General features: G+C 46.5%; 1 protein-coding gene across 1 annotated transcript in view; it reads left to right on the top strand.

The window, feature by feature from the left end:
• The window catches only part of LOC137094902 (spectrin beta chain, non-erythrocytic 4-like), a 109,899-nt gene extending 89,248 nt beyond the window's left edge, over positions 1-20,651 (top strand). The window contains exons 25-37 of the mRNA XM_067460854.1: positions 291-421; positions 509-713; positions 3,770-4,147; positions 5,614-5,858; positions 6,999-7,137; positions 7,305-7,389; positions 9,366-9,562; positions 11,734-12,374; positions 13,547-13,634; positions 14,218-14,501; positions 15,922-16,095; positions 16,677-16,719; positions 17,717-20,651. Of these exons, the coding sequence (XP_067316955.1) occupies positions 291-421; positions 509-713; positions 3,770-4,147; positions 5,614-5,858; positions 6,999-7,137; positions 7,305-7,389; positions 9,366-9,562; positions 11,734-12,374; positions 13,547-13,634; positions 14,218-14,501; positions 15,922-16,095; positions 16,677-16,719; positions 17,717-17,878 (2,772 nt within the window). The 3' untranslated portion in view covers positions 17,879-20,651. The remainder of the gene's footprint in view (positions 1-290; positions 422-508; positions 714-3,769; positions 4,148-5,613; positions 5,859-6,998; positions 7,138-7,304; positions 7,390-9,365; positions 9,563-11,733; positions 12,375-13,546; positions 13,635-14,217; positions 14,502-15,921; positions 16,096-16,676; positions 16,720-17,716) is intronic.
• The last annotated feature ends 439 nt before the right edge of the window (positions 20,652-21,090 follow it).

Raw genomic sequence — 21,090 nt, 5'->3', positions numbered from 1 at the left:
AAGAGGTCAGTGGTTCGAATCCAGGGAGGGTGGGTTGAGCTCACTCTGTCAACTCCAGCTCCCTTTGTGGGGACATGAGAGAATCCTCCCAAAAGTATGGTAAAACATCAAACATCCAGGCATCCCTTGGGCAGCCTTCTTGCAGACAGCCAATTCTCTCACACTAGAAGCAACTTGCAATTTCTCAAGTCACTCCTGACATTTTAAAAAATCCAGTGCTCATACTACTACAGCTATTGACTCCTGTCTTTATATTGATCCCTATTCCTGCTTTCCTTACCTGCTTTCAGGATGAACAAAGCACCCTCCAGCTGCTCAAGAAGCACCTGATGACAGAACAGACTGTGGAGAATTACGCAGAGACTATTGCCCAATTGTCACGGCAATGCCGAGCCTTGCTAGAGCTGGGCCACCCTGACAGGTAGGGCAGTTGTTTTCCTTTTCCTCATTTCTCCTCCCTGCCGTGAGATTCCCCCTCCACCAACAACTGGGCTTTGTCCCCCACCAGCGAACAGATCAGCAGGCGGCAATCCCAAGTCGACCGGCTCTATGTCTCCCTGAAAGACTTGGTGGAAGAGCGCAAGGCCAAGTTGGAGCAGCAGTACTGGCTCTACCAGCTCAACCGTGAAGTGGACGAGCTGGAGCACTGGATCGCAGAGAAGGAGGTGGTGGCAGGGTCACCTGAGCTGGGCCAGGACTATGAGCATGTGACGGTGAGTGGGAAGAAAGTGAGGATCATCCAGGGGAAGGCGTATGGCACATTGGTCACCACATAAAAACACGTTTGAAAATAGTTAGGATAGGCAACACAACTTAGAATCATAGAATCATTGAGTTGGAAGAGACCTCATGGGCCATCCAGTCCAACCCCCTGCCAAGAAGCAGGAAAATTGCAATCAAAGCACCCCCGACAGATGGCCATCCAGCCTCTGTTTAAAAGCCTCCAAAGAAGGAGCCTCCACCACACTCCACGGCAGAGAGTTCCACTGCTGAATAGCTCTCACAGTTAGGAAGTTCTTCCTAATATTCAGGTGGAATCTCCTTTCCTGTAGTTTAAAGCCATTGTTCAGTGTCCTAGTCTCCAGGGCAGCAGAAAACAAGTCTGCTCCCTCCTCCCTATGACTTCCCCTCCCATATTGATAGAATCATAGAATCATACGAGTTGGAAGTGACATTGTGGGCCATCCAGTCCAACCCCCTGCCAAGAAGCAGGAAAATCACATTCAAATCACCCCCGACAGATAGCCAACCAGCCTCTCTTTAAAAGCCTCCAAAAAAGGAGCCTCCACCACACTCCAGGGCAGAGAGTTCCACTGCTGAAAAGCTCTCACAGTTAGGAAGTTCTTCCTAATGTTCTGGTGGAATCTCCTTTCCTGTAGTTTGAAACCATTGTACCACGTCCTAGTCTCCAGGGCAGCAGAAAACAAGCTTGCTCCCCCCTCCCTATGACTTCTCCTCACATATTTATACATGGCTCTCATCATGTCTCCTCTCAGCCTTTTTTTCTGCAGGCTAAACATGTCCAACTCCTTAAGCCACTCCTCATAGGGCTTGTTCTCCAGACTCTTGATTATTTTAGTCACCGTCCTCTATACACATTCCAGCTTGTCAACATCTCCCTTCAATTGTGGTCCCCAGAATTGGACACAGTATTCCAGGTGTGGTCTAACCAAGGCAGAATAGAAGGGTAGCATGACGTCTCTAGATCTAGGCACTGGACTCCTATTTATACAGGCCAAAATCCCATTGACTTTTTTAGCCGCCGCATGATACTGTTGCCTTATGTTTAACTTGTTGCCCACGAGGACTTGAGTAAAAAAAAGATGGTAGTGAATGCAATAGACATTTCATATCAAAGAAAGCTTCCCACTCCTATCACAGAAGGCCTCACAGCATGGAAACGACATCTTCGGGGATCACCATAGCTTCAATTCCTGGGAGAAGGCAAACCAAAGACGTGGCTGTAAAGCACAGACATTTATGTATATGCTCAAACAGATACATGAAAAGGGCACATATACAGAGCTAGACAGAGAAGGAATGGGTACCAAAGCTTACTAGTTCCCAATTTACAAGTGTGTGAAGTGATTAGTTCTCTGTTTTTCTTCTCTTTTGGAAACCCATGCCAAGGTAACCAGGCTCAGTCTAACTATTGTGTTGACTATTCTATATGCAAGGCAACTCTTTCTTATTCAGCATGAGCTGTATACAGTTCATATTTATGATCACACATAGACTACATTCATACAGACCTCCGTTCATTATATGTTCTTTCTGTTTACTTTACTAGTTCAGTTGTTTTCCATGTCTGTTTACAGTTTTTTGCTGAACGATGATCACTTGTTGGCCTGATACGTATATTGTGTCCAAATTTCATGTCAATTTGTCCAGTGGTTTTTGAGTTATGTTAATTCCACAAACAAACATTACATTTTTATTTATATAGACTAGCTGTACCCACCACGCGTTGCCAACCTTCCCTCCCTCTTTCTCCCTTTCTTTCTTTCTTTCTTTCTTTCTTTCTTTCCTTCCTTCTTTTTCTTTCCCTTCTTCATTCTTCCTTCTCTATCTGTTTCTTTTCTTACTTGCTTTGCTGTTTGGTTCCATCCTTCCTTGTCTCTTTCCTTCCTTGCTTCCCTTTCTCTTTTTCGTTCCTTCTCTCCTTCCTTCCCTCTTTCACTTTTTTATTTCCTTCTCTCCTTCCTTCTCTACCTTTCTTTCTCTCCTTCCTTCTTTCCCTCCCTCTTTCTCTCTTTTGTTCTTTCTCTCCTTCCTTCCCTCTTTTACTTTTTTATTTCCGTCTCCCCTTCCTTCCTTCTCTACCTTTCTTTCCTTCCTTCCTTCCCTCCCTCTTTCTCTCTTTTGTTCCTTCTCTCCTTCCTTCCCTCTTTTACTTTATTATTTCTGTCTCACCTTCCTTCCTTTTCTACCTTTCTTTCCTTCTCTCCTTCCCTCCTTCTTTCCCTCTTTCTCTCTCTCCTTCCTTCCCCATTTCTGTGTATGTTTTGTGTGTGCATATATGTGGTTTTGTGCTTGTGTTGCAATGTATGTTTTTGTTTTTTGGCTTCTTAAGTCCCTTCTACCGTGTTTTTCAATGTTTTTATGAGTGATGGTCACTCACTGGCCTGATCGGTGTCTTGTGTCCAAATTTGGTGCCAATTCTTCCAGTGGTTTTTGAGTTATGTTAATCCCACAAACAAACATTACATTTTTATTTATATAGATTGTTGCAGTCATTTGGTTTAGGTATTCTCCTTAGTTGTGATCTTAGTTCATACGTTTGCCTTTACATGCCAGTTTTTACTCTCTATGGGATTATTACCTGGAGATTGCCAGCATTATTATGGCTGGGCCAATGCCCTGTGGTCCCTGCCACATTTAGAAAGAGAGAGGTCAGTATAAGTATCACCTTGTGGCTAAGGGTCCCTTGTGTGGGGTTAGGAGGGGGATGCTCTGCACATGCCCCCAGTTGCTGTCATCTTATGATTTCACAAGCTGCCAGGCAGAAATATCAGTAAGGATAGAAAGGAGGTTGACATTTAGCGTAAGAATTAAGTATTCATTAAGGTAGGCTTCTGCAGAATGCCTTTTCCTCTCAGCTGAACGCCTCTGACAAAGCGCTTCCAGGGTAGAGAAAGTAGCTGGAATTGCAGCAAAGTCAGCACCTCTGCCTATTAATGTTCCCTCTGAAGTCTGCTGCCTGTGTTCACTTCTCCTAATTTCTGACATACTACCCTCTGGCATATTCCCTCCCTCCCACATCCTTCAGCTCCTGCAAGAGAAGTTCACTGAGTTTGCCAGCGAGACGGGCAGCATCGGCAACGAGAGGATCTCAGCCGTCAACCAGATGGTGGATGAGCTCATTGACTATGGGCACGCGGATGCCGCCACCATCGCCGAGTGGAAAGACGGAGTGAACGAGGCCTGGGCTGACCTGCTGGAGCTGATGGAGACGCGGGCACAGATGCTGGCGGCCTCCCATGAATTGCACAAGTTCTTCAATGACTGCAGGGAGGTGCACTCTCAGATTGAGGAGAAGAAGCAGCGTCTGCCGGAAATCACGTCCCGGGAGTCCAAGACCTCGGCTGGCACTTTGCAGAGGATGCTGAACTCTTTTGAACATGATGTCCAGATCCTGGTGTCTCAGGTGAGGGGAAGCAGGTATAGCTTCAGAAGGAGCCCATCCTACAGCACAGTTCATTAAAAATATATATTCCTTGAATTTTCTCCCATGAAAGCATGCAATGGTAATGGGACCAAAAAAAAGGCCTTCTTGATGGTCTTAGAACTTAGAGCAGCTCATACAGTCATTGAAATAGTCAATTTTTAAGCTGGGCAGTTCTTTAGAGCCCCCGGTGGCACACTGAATTAAAGCGCTGGGCTGCTGAACTTGCTGACCAAAATGTCACAGGTTCGAATCCCAGGAGTGGGGAGAGCTCCCGCTGTTAGCTCCAGCTTCTTCCAACCTAGCAGTTTGAAAACATGCAAATGTGAGTAGATCAATAGGTATCGCTCCAACGGGAAGGTAATGGCACTCCATGCAGTCATGCTGGCCACATGACCTTGGAGGTGTCTGCAGGCAATGCCGGCTCTTTAGCTTAGAAATGGAGATGAGCACCAACCCCCAAAGTCAGACACGATTGGACTTAATGTCAAGGGGAAACCTTTACCTATACCTTTAGATGAAAACCATAACTTTGAATTGTACCATTAACCAGTGAAGCTGTTTCTATAGGGGAGTGACTTGGTCCCTGTAAGCACCCCCATCCTAGTTTCAGCATTTTGGATCTGCTGAAGTTTGGAAATATTGTATTTCACCTCATAATAGTCACCACTACATAATGGCCACACCTCAATTCTTTGGGTGCCAAAAATGGTATTTTAGTTTCCCTTGCATCATAGTCACACTTCCATTAGGGACTTATTTTTCCTTCCTTCCTTCCTTCCTTCCTTCCTTCCTTCCTTCCTTCCTTCCTTCTCCAAAGGTAAGAAAGTTAAATATATATATAAAATGGAGGACTCTGAAGCTCCACTCTTCTCTCCTCCCTCCTTCTTTTGAGGCAAGGCAATTTACAAAACCTGGACTGGAGCTTTTTGGAGGAAGGAGGGAAGATCTGAATGCCAGAGACCTCCATTTCAGGCTTTTTAAAAACTGCCTTGTCCTGGAGGAAAGAGGGAAGAATAGAACTCCAAAGACCTGCATGTCATAGTTTTTAAACTGCCTTAGCTTTGAAAAGGGAGGAAAAATCAGACCACCATTCCTCATCTTCCTCCTCCTCCCCTTTCAGAGATAAACATTCTATTTTAAACCAAAAATAACAGAAACCAGAGAATTCCTCACATAATAGTCGCACCCCCCTTTTAAAATGAAAAAGGGGGGAAAGTGCAACTACTATGTGATGAAATCTGGTAGTTTCCTAGAGGTGTCCCATGTAGAGTGTATTCCAATAATCCAAATGGGAAGGCATGTGTTGTCATAGATTGCGGACATGTTTTTGTATAGGATGAAAGAACCCTAAGCAAGCAAGGCGATTGTCACGCAGGGCGGACACTTATCTTCTCGCTATCTTCTGCCACTGTTGGGCAATAGTGTGATACTGGTGTATTTGGCAGGTGCGGCAGCTTCAGGAGGTGGCAGCCCAGCTGCGGACTGTGTATGCAGGTGAGAATGCCGAGGCCATTGCCACCAAGGAGCAGGAGATGATGCGTTCCTGGAAGGAGCTGCTGACATCATGCGAAGACTGCCGGCTGCAGATCACCACCACCACTGACAAGATGCGCTTCACCAGCATGGTCCGGGACCTCATTTCCTGGATGGACACCATTATCTGCCAGATTGGCACTGGCGAGAAACCCAGGTACAGTGTGGGTGGGGAATGGGACACAGATTTGTGTCACACAATCTAACAACACTGTCAGGCAGATTTTATAAATTTGGTCCATTTGCAGAGGAGGTCAAATTCCTTTCCCCATTCATTGTGATAGAAATATCCCGAAATATAAAGACACTTGCAAGCAGAATCTGTTCATAAAAATCCCCTCCATATATTCAATTACTCCCAAGTAAGTGTCCCATAGTCAATGCCAACAACCTTCATTGGTCCTGTCCTGCCCTGCCTTGTACCTGTCCTTGGCTTGTGCTGAAAACCAGCAGTGTTGGGCAGCTTGCCATTCAGGCCGAAGATACCAGAATAGGACTTTCAACCGATCAGATTTCATCTGACCAATTCACAATCTGAGGCCCCTGGTGGCCAAATCAAGGGATCCATCTGCTGGGCAATTGCCCAAAAGCCCTAGTTCAGAGCATCTTTTGGGGGGATTTCCTAAAATGCACTAGAATCTATGAATAACACTAGCTATCTGCAGTAACAAGTGTGGAGTGATACAATCAGTGGATCATCAAGCTGACCATAGATTACACAGGGTCAAAGGCCTATCTGAAGAGCCAAAAGCATATAGAGCTGGAAGAGCCTGATCTAATATCTTTAGGGAGGGTTTTCCAGAGCGGTGGAAGCCCTACCGAGAAGGCAAGTCTATCTTGTCCCCACCAACTGTAATTGAGACGGTGGTGGGACCGAGAGAAAGGCCTCCCTAGCAGATCTCAATGCCCATGCCAGTTCATGGAAAGAGATGTGGTTTCAAAGATAGGTTGGATCCGAAGCATATATAGCTTTATAGGTAATCACCTGCACTTTGAATTGGGCCCAGAAACTTGTTGGAAGCCATTGGAGCTGCTTTAAAAGGGGAGTGGTGTGTTCTCTAAAGCTCACTTGGGTTAGTTAACTGGCTGCTGACCTTTGCACTAACTGCAGTTTCCAAGTCATCTTCAAGGGCAGCCCCATGTAGACTACATTACAGTAGTCCATTCAAGGCGTGGACCACTGTGGCCAAGTCACAGTGGGTTGCACTGGAGGCAAAGGGATGGATCTTGAGCTGGACCCTGTGTGTCTGCTCTTGACCACAATACATAGATTGCTCTCTTCTCAATATTCTTGCAGGGATGTGTCCTCAGTGGAAGTCCTGATGAATTACCACCAGGGCCTCAAGAGTGAGATTGAGACCCGCAACAAGAACATTGCTGCCTGTGTGGACCTGGGCAAGACACTGGTGCTGAACAAGAGCCCAGCCTCTGAAGAAGTGAGTGCCCAGTCCCTACAGCCCTGAGGTTATGGAAAAGGGTCGGAAGCAGGGAATTATGCATTCTGGCAGTACCCATAATCTGGTATTCCTCGGTGTTGAAGGACAGGGACTTTCCTCTCCTTCCCACACATTACAGCCAGGGCTATCTCTTCATTCTCTTATAGATTAAGCTGCACCTGGAAAGACTGATGACGAAGAAGAAGGAGATGGTGGACAAATGGGACCGGCATTGGGAGTGGCTGCAGCAAAGTGAGCCTTGATCCTTGGTTACCCCATCAAACTAGGGACATGAGGATGGCAGAACAGGCAGTGAATTAAAGGGCAGACACAGCAGAAGTGTCTGAGAGTCATCACAGTTGGGTGCCAAAGGTCCCTCTCTCCATGTACATTATTTCTCGGCATTCAGAAAGCAAGTGCTGCCATATTTCTGGGGGCGGGGGTCATGCGTTTGTTTCAGAGGTGTTGCCATAGAACTTCAGAAAACATATATTTATGATAGTCTTAGGAACCGAATGTGGCAGAGAAAGGTGGAGATCTCTCCACCTGTCCTACTCTTCCTTTTTGGAAACAGATGGTGAATCCTTCCACCAAAGGCTCTCCTTCATTGTGACCTCTTAGCCAAGGGTAGGGCTGTTTCTGAGACTCAAAGCACAGACGGGAGAGGCGGCATGCTTGTTGTGTGGCAGCATGGTGCACATGCACGGGCAAGGGAGAGCATGTGAGGGAGGCTTGCACCAGGGAGTCCTTCATAGGCATGGGTTAGGGTTAGACCCTCCTCCACTGTAACTAGACGGGCTTTCAGCTGGCCTCTCAGCCAGTGGGAGGGTGAGACTGTTTCTGAGACTCCAAGTGGGGAGGGAAGAGTAGGCGTGCTTGGCACATGACAGTGTAGTGTGCATGTTCGGGCAAGGAAGAGCATGTGAGGCTAGAGGGAGGCTTGTGCCAGTGAGTCCCTTCAAGGCATGGGGTTCTATGTGGGAAGTTCGGTGCAATTCTATCATTGGTGCGGTTCAGAATGCTCTTTGACTGTAGGTGAATTATAAATCCCAGCAACTACAACTTGGAATTGTCAAGGTCTATTTTCCCCAAACTCCACCAGTGTTTACATTTGGGCATATTGAGTATTCGTGCCAGGTTTGGCCCAGATCTATCATTGTTTGAGTCCACAGTGCTCTCTGGATGTAGGTGAACTACAACTCCAAAACTCAAGGTCAATGCCCACCAAACCCTTCCAGTGTTTTCTGTTGGTCATTGGAGTTCTGTGTGCCAAGTTTGGTTCAATTCCATCATTGGTGGAGTTCAGAATGCTCTGTGATTGTATGTAGGTGAACTGTAAATCCCAGCAACTACAACTCCCAAATGACTAAACCAACTCCCTCCCCAACCCCACCATTATTTAAATGTGGACGTATCGGCTATATGAAGTAGCAACAAAAATAATTTTATGGTTGCGGGTCACCACAACATGAGGAACCGTATTAAGGTGTCGCAGCATTAGGATGGTTGAGAAACACTGTCCTAATACTTCATCACACTGGAGAATGAATACACTTTAAATCCGGTTGCTGCCACCTGCTTACTTACTTACTTGTTTTCCGAGGAGGATTGTCTTCCAGTATTCTTGTGGGTCCGTATGTGGCTGTGGAGCCCTATTCTTGCTCTGCATCTTCTTCCGCAGTGAGGGCATTAGTTTCCAGGTGGAAGGCAGTCTCGGTCAGTGTTGGCTTGACGCGCCTTCCTCTTGGCACGCTTCTCCCTTTCGCCCTCCATTCGTGCCTCTTCAAATTCTGCAGCACTGCTGGTCACAGCTGACCTCCAGCTGGAGCAGTCAAGGGCCAGGGCTTCCCAGTTCTCAGTGTCTATGCCAGAGTTTTTAAGGTTGCAGAATTCTGGGGTTTGTGGTTTAGGGGGCACCTTTAACAGCCTCACTAAACTACAAACCCCAGAATCCTGCAGGAGGCACAAACTGGATTTAAAGTGGATTAATTCTGTAGCATGATGAATTACCTAGAGTCAGGAAAAAGAGTAGACTCATGGCCTGAACCTTTGGGATTTAACTGAAAGTTGACCTTGACTGTTACGTGCCATACGGCCTTTTACTTCATTTCTGTGGCCAAACCCACTCAATACTGACCATGCCAGCATAAGCTGGGTTGGGAGTGAGAGTGATATGTCCTTCAATGGTCAGTCTTGCAACACCAAGTTGCTTTTATTTATCCCAACAGTGCTGGAAGTCCACCAATTTGCCCAGGAAGCTGTTGTGGCGGATGCTTGGCTGACAGCCCAGGAGCCATTGCTGAAGAGTCGGGAGCTGGGGAACAGTGTGGATGAGGTGGAGCAGCTCATTCGGCGCCATGAGGCTTTCCGCAAAGCAGCTGCGGCTTGGGAGGAGCGCTTCAGCTCCCTGCGGCGTCTCACTACGGTACAGGCTAAAAAGAAAAAAGCACATGGGGAGGGCAATGGGGTGGAGGGGCAGCTATGGCATGATGTGATGAAGCCTAGGGTTAAGTCCTGAGGATGACCTGATGAGTTTGCCCATGTGGGTTTGGGACACGAGGTCTGACTCCAAAAAGATGATGCTAAAAAGGGAGAAGTGCACTAGAGGTGTGCAATTTTTCATTAATCCTTGTAATTCGGATCAAATTTGTTATGTTCGTACTTACGTGGCAACACCCGACACATGGGCATGGCCGTCACCAAAAACGTAAGAATTGAAACTTACCCAATACTTTTTTATTTGCATTTTGTAAATCTCGGAAGCCTCCCAAAGTCAGTGTCATTTTCAGTGCAAGGAAGCAAAGCAAAGCCAAAAAGGCTGCCTTTCCTCTTTAAATTAATGGCCTCGTGCCATTTAGAGAGGGAAAGCAGGGAGCAGAGTTTGCTAGGAAAGAGAGCACAAAACTCTGGGAAATGTAGTTTGGGAAGGCACAAGGCAGCCTAAACTACATTTCCCAGAATTCTGCTCCCATCGGAAACCCCCAATCAGAATAGGGGAGAAATTTGTCCCTCCATTGTAGCATTGTTGAATCTGCAAAGAGGGGGACTGACTGATATTTCTAGTAAGTAAATCTCTTTCCTGGGCTGAGAAAAAATCCCTAAATTAATGGCCCTTGGGGGTCCCTTCCAACTCAATAGGGGAAGCATATTAATTCATCTAGAGGCTGGATGGCCATCTGTCAGGAGACTTTTAATGGTGCCCTTCACCCTGGAAGAAGGGGGTTGGACTGGATGGCCCTTGGGGTCACCTCCAACTCTAGGATTCCATGTAAATGTAGAATTTGTTAATATTGGTTTCTATTGGTTACTATGAGAGATATTCAATGAGATAGTTGTGGCTTTTAAAAAAAGTTTTTATCAAAAATTTAAAAAGTTCCCTAAAATCAGTATATGTATGAATATTTCTACAAGTTGTGGAAATGATCTCCTGTTATCTTGTGTCATTGTATAGAAAATTTCAAAAGATAGGTCTTGCTGTGTTTTTTAATAAAAACGTTGTTTATAAAAACTTTGAAAATTCTCCAAAAATTCATGGAAAAGTGAAACATTCTGAAACTTGATGGGCTAACAGTGGTAAATGTGTTCTACCATTGGAGCAAGTTTCACCTCAATAGCTGTAAAAACGAGGGAGAAAAGAGCTCCTGAAGTTTCCCCTATTATAGTAATTATGTGCAATTACTATAATGAAAATGTAACAAAATTTAGTTACTGTCATTATAGTAACGAAGGTTTCACTAACTACACTTCAGAAACATTTTAGGAGCAAAACGCCAGCCACTCCTAATTTTGTAAAGCTTTCTGAAACTTTTTTTTATTGATGGGTTGTTGTGAGTTTTCTGGGATGTATGGCCATGTTTCAGAAGCATTCTCTTCTGACGTTTCACCCACATCTATGTCTGTGGTGGAACGTCAGGAGGGAATGTTTCTGGAACATGGCTATACAGCCCGGAAAATTCACAGCAACCCAGTGATTCCGGCCATGAAAGCCTCCAACAACACATTTTTTTTATCCATTGCACATGCCGAGTTTGAGCTCATCATATATCCATATACTATATTTCCAGAAGCACATGTCATTAAAGTTGGTATGGGTAAAACCTATATTTGTGTGTAGCAAAAGCAATGAGATGTTGCAACCATTTGAGAACATATGGTCAATGTTTATCTTTCTAGTCTTGGAATACAAGTATTTTAATGTATTACCGAAGGCTTTCATGGCTGTAATCATTGGGTTGTTGTAGGTTTTTTGGGCTGTATGGCCATATTCTAGAAGCATTCTCTTCTGACGTTTCACCTGCATCTATGGCAAGTATTTTAGCTACAGTAAAAGTGTACCATTTCCAGCCAAAGTCTGTGATAGGGACTTTTTCTCAGCAAAATTTGTTCAGATGGGTTTGTCTTTGCTTTCCTGTGAGGCTGAGCGGGAATTTAAGCAGTTTTCTTGGAATCTTAATCCAACATTCAAACCATTTGCTGGTTCTCGATGCTTGTGATTTGTTTTTCCAAGAATATAATGACTGTTCCAACGAAGCAGGTAATTCAGGCTCACATACTAGGGGAAAGGGAGATGACTTTTCTCTCTGCCTTCATCCCCAGATTGAGAAGCTGAAGGCTGAGCAGAGCAAGCAGCCTCCCACTCCGCTCCTGGGCCGCAAGATCTTTGCTGACCCCTCCGAGCACAGCAGCAAGGCCTCCACGCTCTTGCGCCAGGACGCCCTGCGGGGTCGTATAGAGGTCCAGCCACTCCTCAACGGGGTCAAGCCGGAGCCCTTGGAGCGGGTGGAAGCCAAGGTGGCATATGTACGCCAGGAGCTGAAGCCAGAGCGTCTGCAGCCTAAAATTGACCGCCTGCAAGAGGGGCTAGTAACCGTTGCAGAGGTCAAAGTCCAGGAGAAAGCAGGGGAGATCAAGGCCGTGGTGGAGGACGCGATCAAGGCCCCAGTCAGTGCAGTCAGTGCGTTAACGGAGCAACTGGGGACGAAGGTGAGCCGGGTGGAGACGCATGTGGAGAGGCACCGGGAGCGTTATGAACGCCGACTGGAGAGGCAAGAGTCTACCGAGCAAGACGGTCCGCGTCATGAGCAGTCGGAGCGCCGGAGGGAGAGGCGGGAGCGTCGGCTGGAGCGTCAGGAGTCCAGCGAGCAAGAGACTCCACGGCGGGAGAGGCATGAGCGTCGGCTGGAGCGGCAAGAGTCCAGCGAGCAGGAAGTGCTGCGCAATGACCCCAAAGGAGGCGGGTGAGCTTCCTAGGGGAAGATGCTAGCTGTGCCAAGCAAGAGTCCCATATAGCCCTTTAGTTAGGAAAACCAGGTGGTCAGGGTTGTTGAAATCCTCCAAAGAAACACCTTCATCTCCAAGGTTGGAAAACTGGAATATATATCAGAGGGCCTTTCACATTGCATAATTGCAGCATTATGATTCCACTGCAACTTCCATGGGTATGTCTATGGCAGTGGTTCCCAACCTTTTTTGACCAGGGATCATTTGACCAGAGACCACTCTCCAACATTAGGACCAAAAGGGTTACCAATCTGTTTTTGGTTAACTTTAGATTCAGTTTGGTTATTTGAAGTGCTGATTCTGAAAACTGCATTGGATAGACCACATCAGCTCTAGTTTCTGATACAGAACATATGCCACCCAGTAGTCACCATCTTTTCGCTCACAGAAAACGATATTTAATAAGCCTAGGCACTATAAGAAGGTTTTGCGAGACAAATTGCTCTCATTGCAATGTTGTATTAACAGTGAGACCGCGGAACATATTTTAGTTCTTGTGGACCACTGGTGTTCACAGACCACAGGTTGGGAACCACTAGTCTATGGAATCACAATATTTGTTGTTTGGTTTGGCACTAGAGGTTATTTTTCGTGTCAGGAGCGATTTGAGAAACTGCAAGTCGCTTCTGTTGTGAGAGAATTAGCCGTCTGCAAGGACGTTGCCCAGGGACACCCAGATGTTTCTGATGTTTTATCATCCTTGTGAGAGATTTCTCTCATTTCCCCACATGGGGAGCTGGAGCTGACAGAGGGAGCTCATCCTCACTCCTCCTAGATTCGAACCTCTGACCCGTCGGTCTTTAGTCTTGCCGGCACAAGGGTTTCACCCATTGTGCCACCGGGGGCTCCTGGCCCTGAATGGCAAATCTCCAGATTCTATAGGATGCAATTGTAGTAGTTATTGTTGACATAGAATCATGAGGCAACAATTGTGTGGGGTGAGCAGGTCCCATTTCTTGGGATTCAGTCCGGAAATCGACCTGGAGTGGACAATTGTATGTAAAAAACAGGATCCCCATCCCAGTCTCTTCTGTCTTGATTCCCCATCCTCAGTCTGCCTACGGTTAAGAGCAGGAATAGTTACAGGGATGATTTCTCTACTGACAGCCTTTCTCTTTCTGACTCGCAGCAAGGCTACCCTTGCGGACATTGTAGAGCAGCTCCAGGAGAAAGAGTCCACAGTGCCGGCCCCATCTGCAACACCACCTCCAACCACAGTGAGTAGCTTAACAACAATAACAACAACAACAACAACAACAACAAAACTTTATTTATATACCGCTCTATCTCCCCAAGGGGACTCAGAGCAGTTTCCAAGTAACATAATCAATACATACAAGAAAAATGGCATAAACATAAAATTAACAAGACAATATAGGCATTAAAATCACAATAGCACATATATTTAAAATAATAATGCCCGATCAAGGCAGTCATGCTGTTCCTCAGCAGACCAGACAATGGTGGTGCCAGTGGACCAGAGCACCTGAGCTGGGCACAGTTATTTAGGGTTTCATCTCATTGGGGAAACATTAAAGGTAAAGGTAAAGGTTTATTAAGTGTAGTCTTGTCCAACTCTGGGGGGTGGTACTCATCTCCATTTCTAAGCTGAACAGCCAGCGTTGTCTGTAGACACCTCCTAAGTCATGTGGCCAGCATGACTGCATGGAGCACCATTACTGGGTTAATTATGGCTGCACCCATGGCATCATCGTGTTCCAAAGAGACCTGGTGGGCTGCCTCTTGTTCCCAATCATTCTGGGATATCTGTAGCACTCCTTTCTTCTCTCTGACTACCAGTCTCGCGACCGGGAGTCCCCTGCCCGCCTCCCCAATGGCCTTGACATGTTGCCAGAGAGGACGCCTCGACCGGACCGGCCCCGCGCTCGCGACAGGCCCAAGCCCCGCCGGAGGCCACGGCCCAAGGACCCCAATGCAGCGCCAGGGGAGGGCCGCCGATCCCGCTCAGCCCCTGCCCAGAGCAGTGCGCCACCACCGCCTCCCCCAACGCACACGATCCAGCAGGAGGGATACCTTCTCCGCAAGCTGGAGCTGGATGGGCAAAACAAGAAAGCCTCCAACAGGTAAGCATTGATCAAGAGCAAGGCAATGGTATGCAATATTTACTACTGCATTCCTTGATGCAGGCCAGGTTTGATGGAATGTACTGAGCATTGCCTACCTAGCATGTCTTGAAAGATGAGAACAGTTAATCTGTGGCATTGGACAGTGGTGGAAATAATAATAATAAAGCCTCCATCTAACAGACTGTATCTCCCTGTACAATAATAAACAAACAAACAAAAAAATCTTTCTATTGTCAAAGGCTTTCATAGCCGGAATCAATGGGTTGTTGTAGGTTTTTCAGGCTCACAACCTCTGAGGGTGCCTGCCATAGATGCAGGCGAAACGTCAGGAGAGAATGCTTCTGGAACATGGCCAAACAGCCTGAAAAACCTACAACAACCCAAATAAATCTTTATTTATATCCCACTTTTCTCCCAAAGTGGCTTCCAACGTGTTAAAAATACAGTAAAAATACAATTCAAAAGCAGCAGAATCAAACCACAAATATAGAATGTAATAGTAAAGGTAGAGGTTTCCCCTGACATTAAGTCTAGTTGTGTCTGACTCTGGGAGATGGTGCTCATCTCCATTTCTAAGCCTAAGAGCTGGTGTTGTCCATAGACACCTCCAAGGTAATGTGGCCAGCATCACTGCATGGAGCGTCATTACCTTCCTGCAGAAGCGATACCTATGCTAATGTGAGCGATACCTCACATTAGCATGTTTTTGAACTGCTAGATTGGCAGAAGCTGGGACTAACAGCAGGAGCTCATTCCGCTTCTCAGATTTGAACCACCAACCTTTCGGTCAGCAAATTCAGCAACTCAGTGGCTTAACCCACTGCACCACCAGGTGCATAGAACATAATAAACAATTACTAAAACATAAACATAAATAAACATGCAAAACTGAAAACATTTTCGTGGTGTCTTGTTAAATTGAGTTTTATTGCACTTCATACAGCTCAAGGGTTATTAACCTTCTTGACTTCAGCCTAGATTTATTTGCTGAAGGCTTGTTTAGAAAGCCTTTGACAATACAATGTTTTGGTTGTTCGGGGAAGCAAGAAACTATAGTATTATTTATTTATTTGCTTTATTTCTATACCGCATTTTTCAGCCCTTAACAGGCGACTCAATGCGGTACCATTGAGGATAATAGAAAATTGACAAGTGATGAAAGATGCTCCAAAAACCTTTTTTCTCCAAGTTTGTTGTGCTGCTGATCATGACAAAAATTGCTATAATCCAATCTGGTTTCCTACTCTGTGTCTCACTACATTTCCCCAAATACTCCGAAAGAATGTGAATGCACTGCCAAAAAATCTGGGTGTCTTGTCTCAAGTACACATAAAAGGGGCTTTTGGGGAGGCCTGCTGTAACCAAACACTGATTGGGTGTGGATTTATCTTCTTCTGCCACTTGTTTGCCATGCCAGGTCTTGGATCAACCTCTACTGTGTCATTAGCAAAGGGGAACTGGGTTTCTACAAGGATTCCAAGGGACGGGAATCCGGCAGCACACACAGCAACGAGCCCCTCCTGAACCTGCACAACGCCACCAGCGAGGTGGCCAACGACTACAAAAAGAAGAAGAACGTGCTCAAGATCAAGTGAGAGCTTTGCCTGGGTTGGTGGGATGGAGGGCTCTCCCTTTCCCCTTTCCTTCCAAAGAGTTGGCAAGCTTAAGACACTCAGGTCCAGTTTCAGGCCAGGAGGAGCCTGAGTTGAGGTTCTGGAACTGCAGAGGAAATTCTTCCCTCATCTGTCTTTGTATAGGTTGTACATCTCTTATTTGGAACCCAAAATTGTCCACATGAATGGCTTTGTATTGAAACATGTTTTATTTAACTGTTGCCTATGAAATTACCCAAAGTTATGTGTATAAGGCATGATTGAAATATAAATTAATTACATGTTTAGACGTGGGTCCTATCTCCAAGATAGCACCTTATGCATATGCAGGTATTCCAAAATCCAAAAAATCTAAAATACGGAGCACTTCTGCTCCCAAGCATTTCAGATAAGGGATGTTCAACCTGTACTGAGATTCTTCAGTTTCTTCAAGATCAAAACTGGAGTGGGAATCCTTTGGTAAAGAGGACAGCAAGAGGGTAGAGGTGTCATGGGAGGTTTCATGGCTAGGAGCTCCCAGCGAGGAGGAGCAGAGCTGACAAGTGCTTGTGTCTTGCAGGATCAATGATGGGGGTGAATTCCTCTTGCAAGCCAAGGATGAGGTAAGGAGATTCCTTAGATCAGTCTTTCTCAACCTGGGGGTCGGAACCCCTGAAGGGGGCCATGAGGGGGGCTTCAAAGTGGTCTCCAAAGAACATTAGAAAACACATATTTCTGATAGTCTTAGGAATCCTTTTGGCAGAGAAGGCTGAAGATCTCTCTGCCTATCCTTCTCTTCCTTTTTAATGTTGGTGAACTACCAAAATTCAAAAACGGTCCCTCCCCCAAATCCCACCAGTATTCAATGTTGGTCATGTAGGTAGTTTGCCAAGTTTGGTGCAGATCAATTGAAGGGAGGGTTCAGAATGCTCTTTGATTGCAGATGAACTATAAATCCCAGCAATGACAACTCCCAAATGTCAAGGTCTGTTTTCCCCAAACTCCACCAGTGTTCACATTTGGGCATATTTAGTATTCATGCCAAGTTTGATCCAGATCTATCATTGTTTTACTCCACAGCGCTCTATGGATGTAGGTGAACGACAACTCCCAAAACCAAAGTCAATGCCCACCAAACCCTTCCAGTATTTTCTGTTGGGCATGAAAGCTCTGTGTGCCAAGTTTGGTTCAATTCCATTGTTGGTGGAGTTTGGAATGCTCTTTGATTGTAGGTGAACTATAAATCCCAGCAACTATAACTCCCAAATGACACAATCAATTCTAACCCTGCCAGTATTCAAATTTGGGCATATTGGGTCTTTGTGCCAATTTTGATCCAGTGAATGAAAATACATCCTGCATATCAGATGTTTATATTATGATTCAAATCAGTAACAAAATTACAGTTAGAGAATAGCAACAAAAATTCATAACAGCAGCAAAATTACAGCTATGAAGTAGCAATGAAAGTAATGTTATAGTTGGGAGTCACCACAACATGAGGAACTGTATTAAGGGGTCATGGCATTAAGAAGGCTGAGAAACACTGCCTTAGATGTAGGAGGGCAAGGGATTGCATTGTGTGTTGCTTTGATGCCACCAAGCCTTTTCCTTCTGCAGGAGGAGATGAAGACTTGGCTGACGGCTCTGACCAGCTCAATTGCGGAACATGCTGAGATTGCTCGGTGGGGCCAGGCCCTGCTCACGACCTCCTCGACGGACGAAGGCAACCCAAAACGGGACCCTGACCGCCGGGCCAGTACCTCAGGCAGAAAGAAGTGAGAGGCAGTGGCTGCTCCTCCTCCTCGGGGCCTGGAGGCTGCAAGACGTTGCCCCAGTGTCCAAGCCAGCCACTCTGTGCCCACAGAGGCCTGTGACCGTGGGAACTGCCTTTGCCAGACTTGAGATCATTTCAGAGCACAGGGAGGACTTTGGGAAGGGGGCAGGCGAGGCCTGGCTTCTGTCATCCTGGAAAGCCAAAGCTCCCAAAGAGAAGATGGGAGCCAAGCTGACCCTGAAGACGGAGCTGCCTTGTCAGCTCCTTGCTTTAAATCTGGTGCCTGGTTGAACCAGTCAAAGCTGTGCAATCAGAGAACAGGGTGCGGTGGGTGTGGGGAAGGGACAAGAAGACCCATGCTTCCCATCTGCCAAGATGAACAGGGAGCGAGAACCAAGAGTGTAGCCTTCTTTGCTCAGTCTTGGTTGCCAAGAACAACCTGGCACTCTTTTTGGGTCTTGTTTCCTGGTGTCACACCCAGTGGTGCATTGTCATCTGAACCTCAGCACCTGAGCCAAAAGCATCCATGGGCTCTTTCACTCCATCCCTTCTCTGAAATGTCTGCATCTCCCTTGCACTCGGCAGCCTCTGCCCGATCCCTTGAGATGGTGGCGGGCACCAGCTTAAGGGGTGGCAGAGGAAGGCTACACCTTTGGTCTCTTCTGCCTTTTCTGGGGATGCCAAGGGGAAGCCTTGGAGAGCTCTTCAGAGCAGTCCCCTCCTTTCTTCTTTCCAGCTTCATGTCTTCCGATCAGTTGCAGAACCTGCACGAAACGGTGCTGCTGTGGGTGCAAAGTACTCCTTGAGCAGTGAGCGGAGTAGCTGGGCATATTTGCGAGCGCTCGCTTGGGCACTGCCCCGAATTGCTCTGCCTGTGTGTCCTGCTCTCCATCTGTCTGTCTGCATCCATAGGCACTTCCTTTGACAAGATGCATTGCTCCAAAGCAAAATGCTCACACAGCCCCCTCACTGCTATCCCCACTACATGCAGATAGGAAGAGGAAGGGTCTGCTGTGGGCTGTGCGTAGGTGGAGGAGGGAGTGCCAACCCAGTTCCCTTTCATTCATGTCCAGGTCTGGTTTAGCTGCTGATTCTGCTTTGCAGCCATCTGTCTGTGTCTCTGACGCCCCTCTCCCTGTGTCCTCCCTCCATAGTAGCCTTGCAACAGTCCAGCGCTTTGAGTCAATCTACTTTTATGACCCCCTCAGGGATGGACTGCAAACATCGAAAGGGGAAGAGGGTGCCTGGGATTAGTATCTTTCTCCACAGGCCTCCCAAACATCAGGGAGACTCAAGGGTTCTGCTGCCCGCAAGGAGTGGCATCTTTGAGCTTGACCTGGAGCTTGGGACAAAGTGGCATCCAGAAGCCAGGGATGCCTCTTCTCAAGGCTGGGCAGCACACAGACAGCACAAGGTCACGTAACAGCAGCACAAGAGAGGGGTGACCAGGTAGACGCAGCTTTGCCACTGTTCTTAACAAGCCATAATCCCCTGCGACAAGGGAGGGGCTCGCCTCTTTCGGCACAGAGATGTATTTTTATGCAATAAGATGGCAGGCGAGCTGGAGATGACAAAGGAGCACGGCAAAGTAGAGAACTTGCACCTGGATATGTGACACGGCACCAACTGCCTCCTGTCATGAGCTCCACCAAGGCCCGGGTCATTTAGCTGGGAGGCCTATGGAGAGATTTGGTGTGCCTTTTGGCAACTGCCCAAACCCTTGAGGTTGTGGCAGTGAAGAGAGCACATGTTGAGCAACCTGATCCAGGTGGGACAAAGCCCAAAGCAGCCCAGGATAGTCGGGGTGTCATTTGGGGATGGGAAGTTCCTATATCCTTTCAGGTTTGATCCACTGTAACAAGATGTATGACCTCAGCTCTGCTGATCTTTCTCCTACTACCAGAGAGGAAATGAGAATGCAACAGTGAGGTTTGATGACCCGCAACAAAGTTCAAATACGAAACCTCATGCCATTCTCGACGATCCTTTTCCATGAGAGGCAAAACATATCTTTCACAGCTTTGTTACGATGGGTCATGGCTGGGTAAGTTCAGCACCCTTGTGTGTTGAAGCCACACATTTCTGGCACTGAAAGTGATCAGAAGCTATACTTGCAAATCCCACCTGCTTCCACCACACGCTGGTGCCTCTCAGCAAATGTGAACGACAGACTTGCAGATCTTGAACGTGGTCTCGGGCGATCTTGCAAATAAAACGAACCATGTTGAGAGTCCGGGTGCCGTTGAGGCTCACTGTTGGCTTTGCCCTAAAACCTCACCCCCCAGGATGTGGTTTGGAGTCGGTTCCCACTCCCGAATCCAGCTGCATGCTTGATCAGTGAGGGACCCATGAATTAGCTATAAAGCCTGGTGGAGCTCAGGTTGTTGAATCCTTGATCCTGTGATCTGAGAAGTCGAGAGCAGCTTCTTCCAGCAGTATTACGTGTATCCAAAATGGGACCTGACTTGATCCGGCCTCCCTTGTTCCAGGTGTAGTTCCCACCTTGCTCCCCTGAAGCCGGGGCAGATTCATCTGTTAATGCTTCCGCTCCCCTCGCCTTCCTTGATTGTTCAGAAGCCTGTAAAATATTGTAATTGCTTTAAATAAGGGTTTCTTTCTTTTCTTCTTTTTTTGTCTTGTATAGAAAAAGAATCACCAAAATTGGAGCATTTGGGGTTGCATTTTTCTCTTTTCTCTTTGGCTGTAAATCTTTCTGAAGACTTGTGTTTTTCAAAACAGAGACCAATTTGTAAAGATTTCAGATTTTTGGTTGCATGAGATCGAAAGATCGGCCCTTCGGGCTTGCGTGCTTCTTCGTGCCCCTGGCAGTCTCATCAACATCTTCAAAAGTGGTTTTTCGAGAGGTTATCCTGCCCCCAGAAATATAGGATGAATGAATGAGTTGGTAGGTTACAAAGTCCAGACTGAGCCCCCTTCCACACTGCCATATAAAATCCAGATTATCTGCTTTAAATATAGCAGTGTAGACTCATATCTGCTTTGATAATCTGGATTATCTGATAATCTGGATTATATGACAACGTAGAAGGTGTGGCATAATTAAAATCACACTTAATGTTCTATCAGTCCACACACTGTCTTGCCAGAGAAAAATATATATACCATGCAGATTATGACTAAAGAACAAGTAGTTTACTCTTCGTAATGCAGAGCAACATATATATATATATATATATATATATATATATATATATAT

The sequence above is a fragment of the Anolis sagrei genome, chromosome X (genome assembly GCF_037176765.1).
Source record: "Anolis sagrei isolate rAnoSag1 chromosome X, rAnoSag1.mat, whole genome shotgun sequence".
In the NCBI taxonomy this organism is placed as follows: domain Eukaryota; kingdom Metazoa; phylum Chordata; class Lepidosauria; order Squamata; family Dactyloidae; genus Anolis; species Anolis sagrei.
This window is presented reverse-complemented; position numbering and strand designations above follow the sequence as displayed.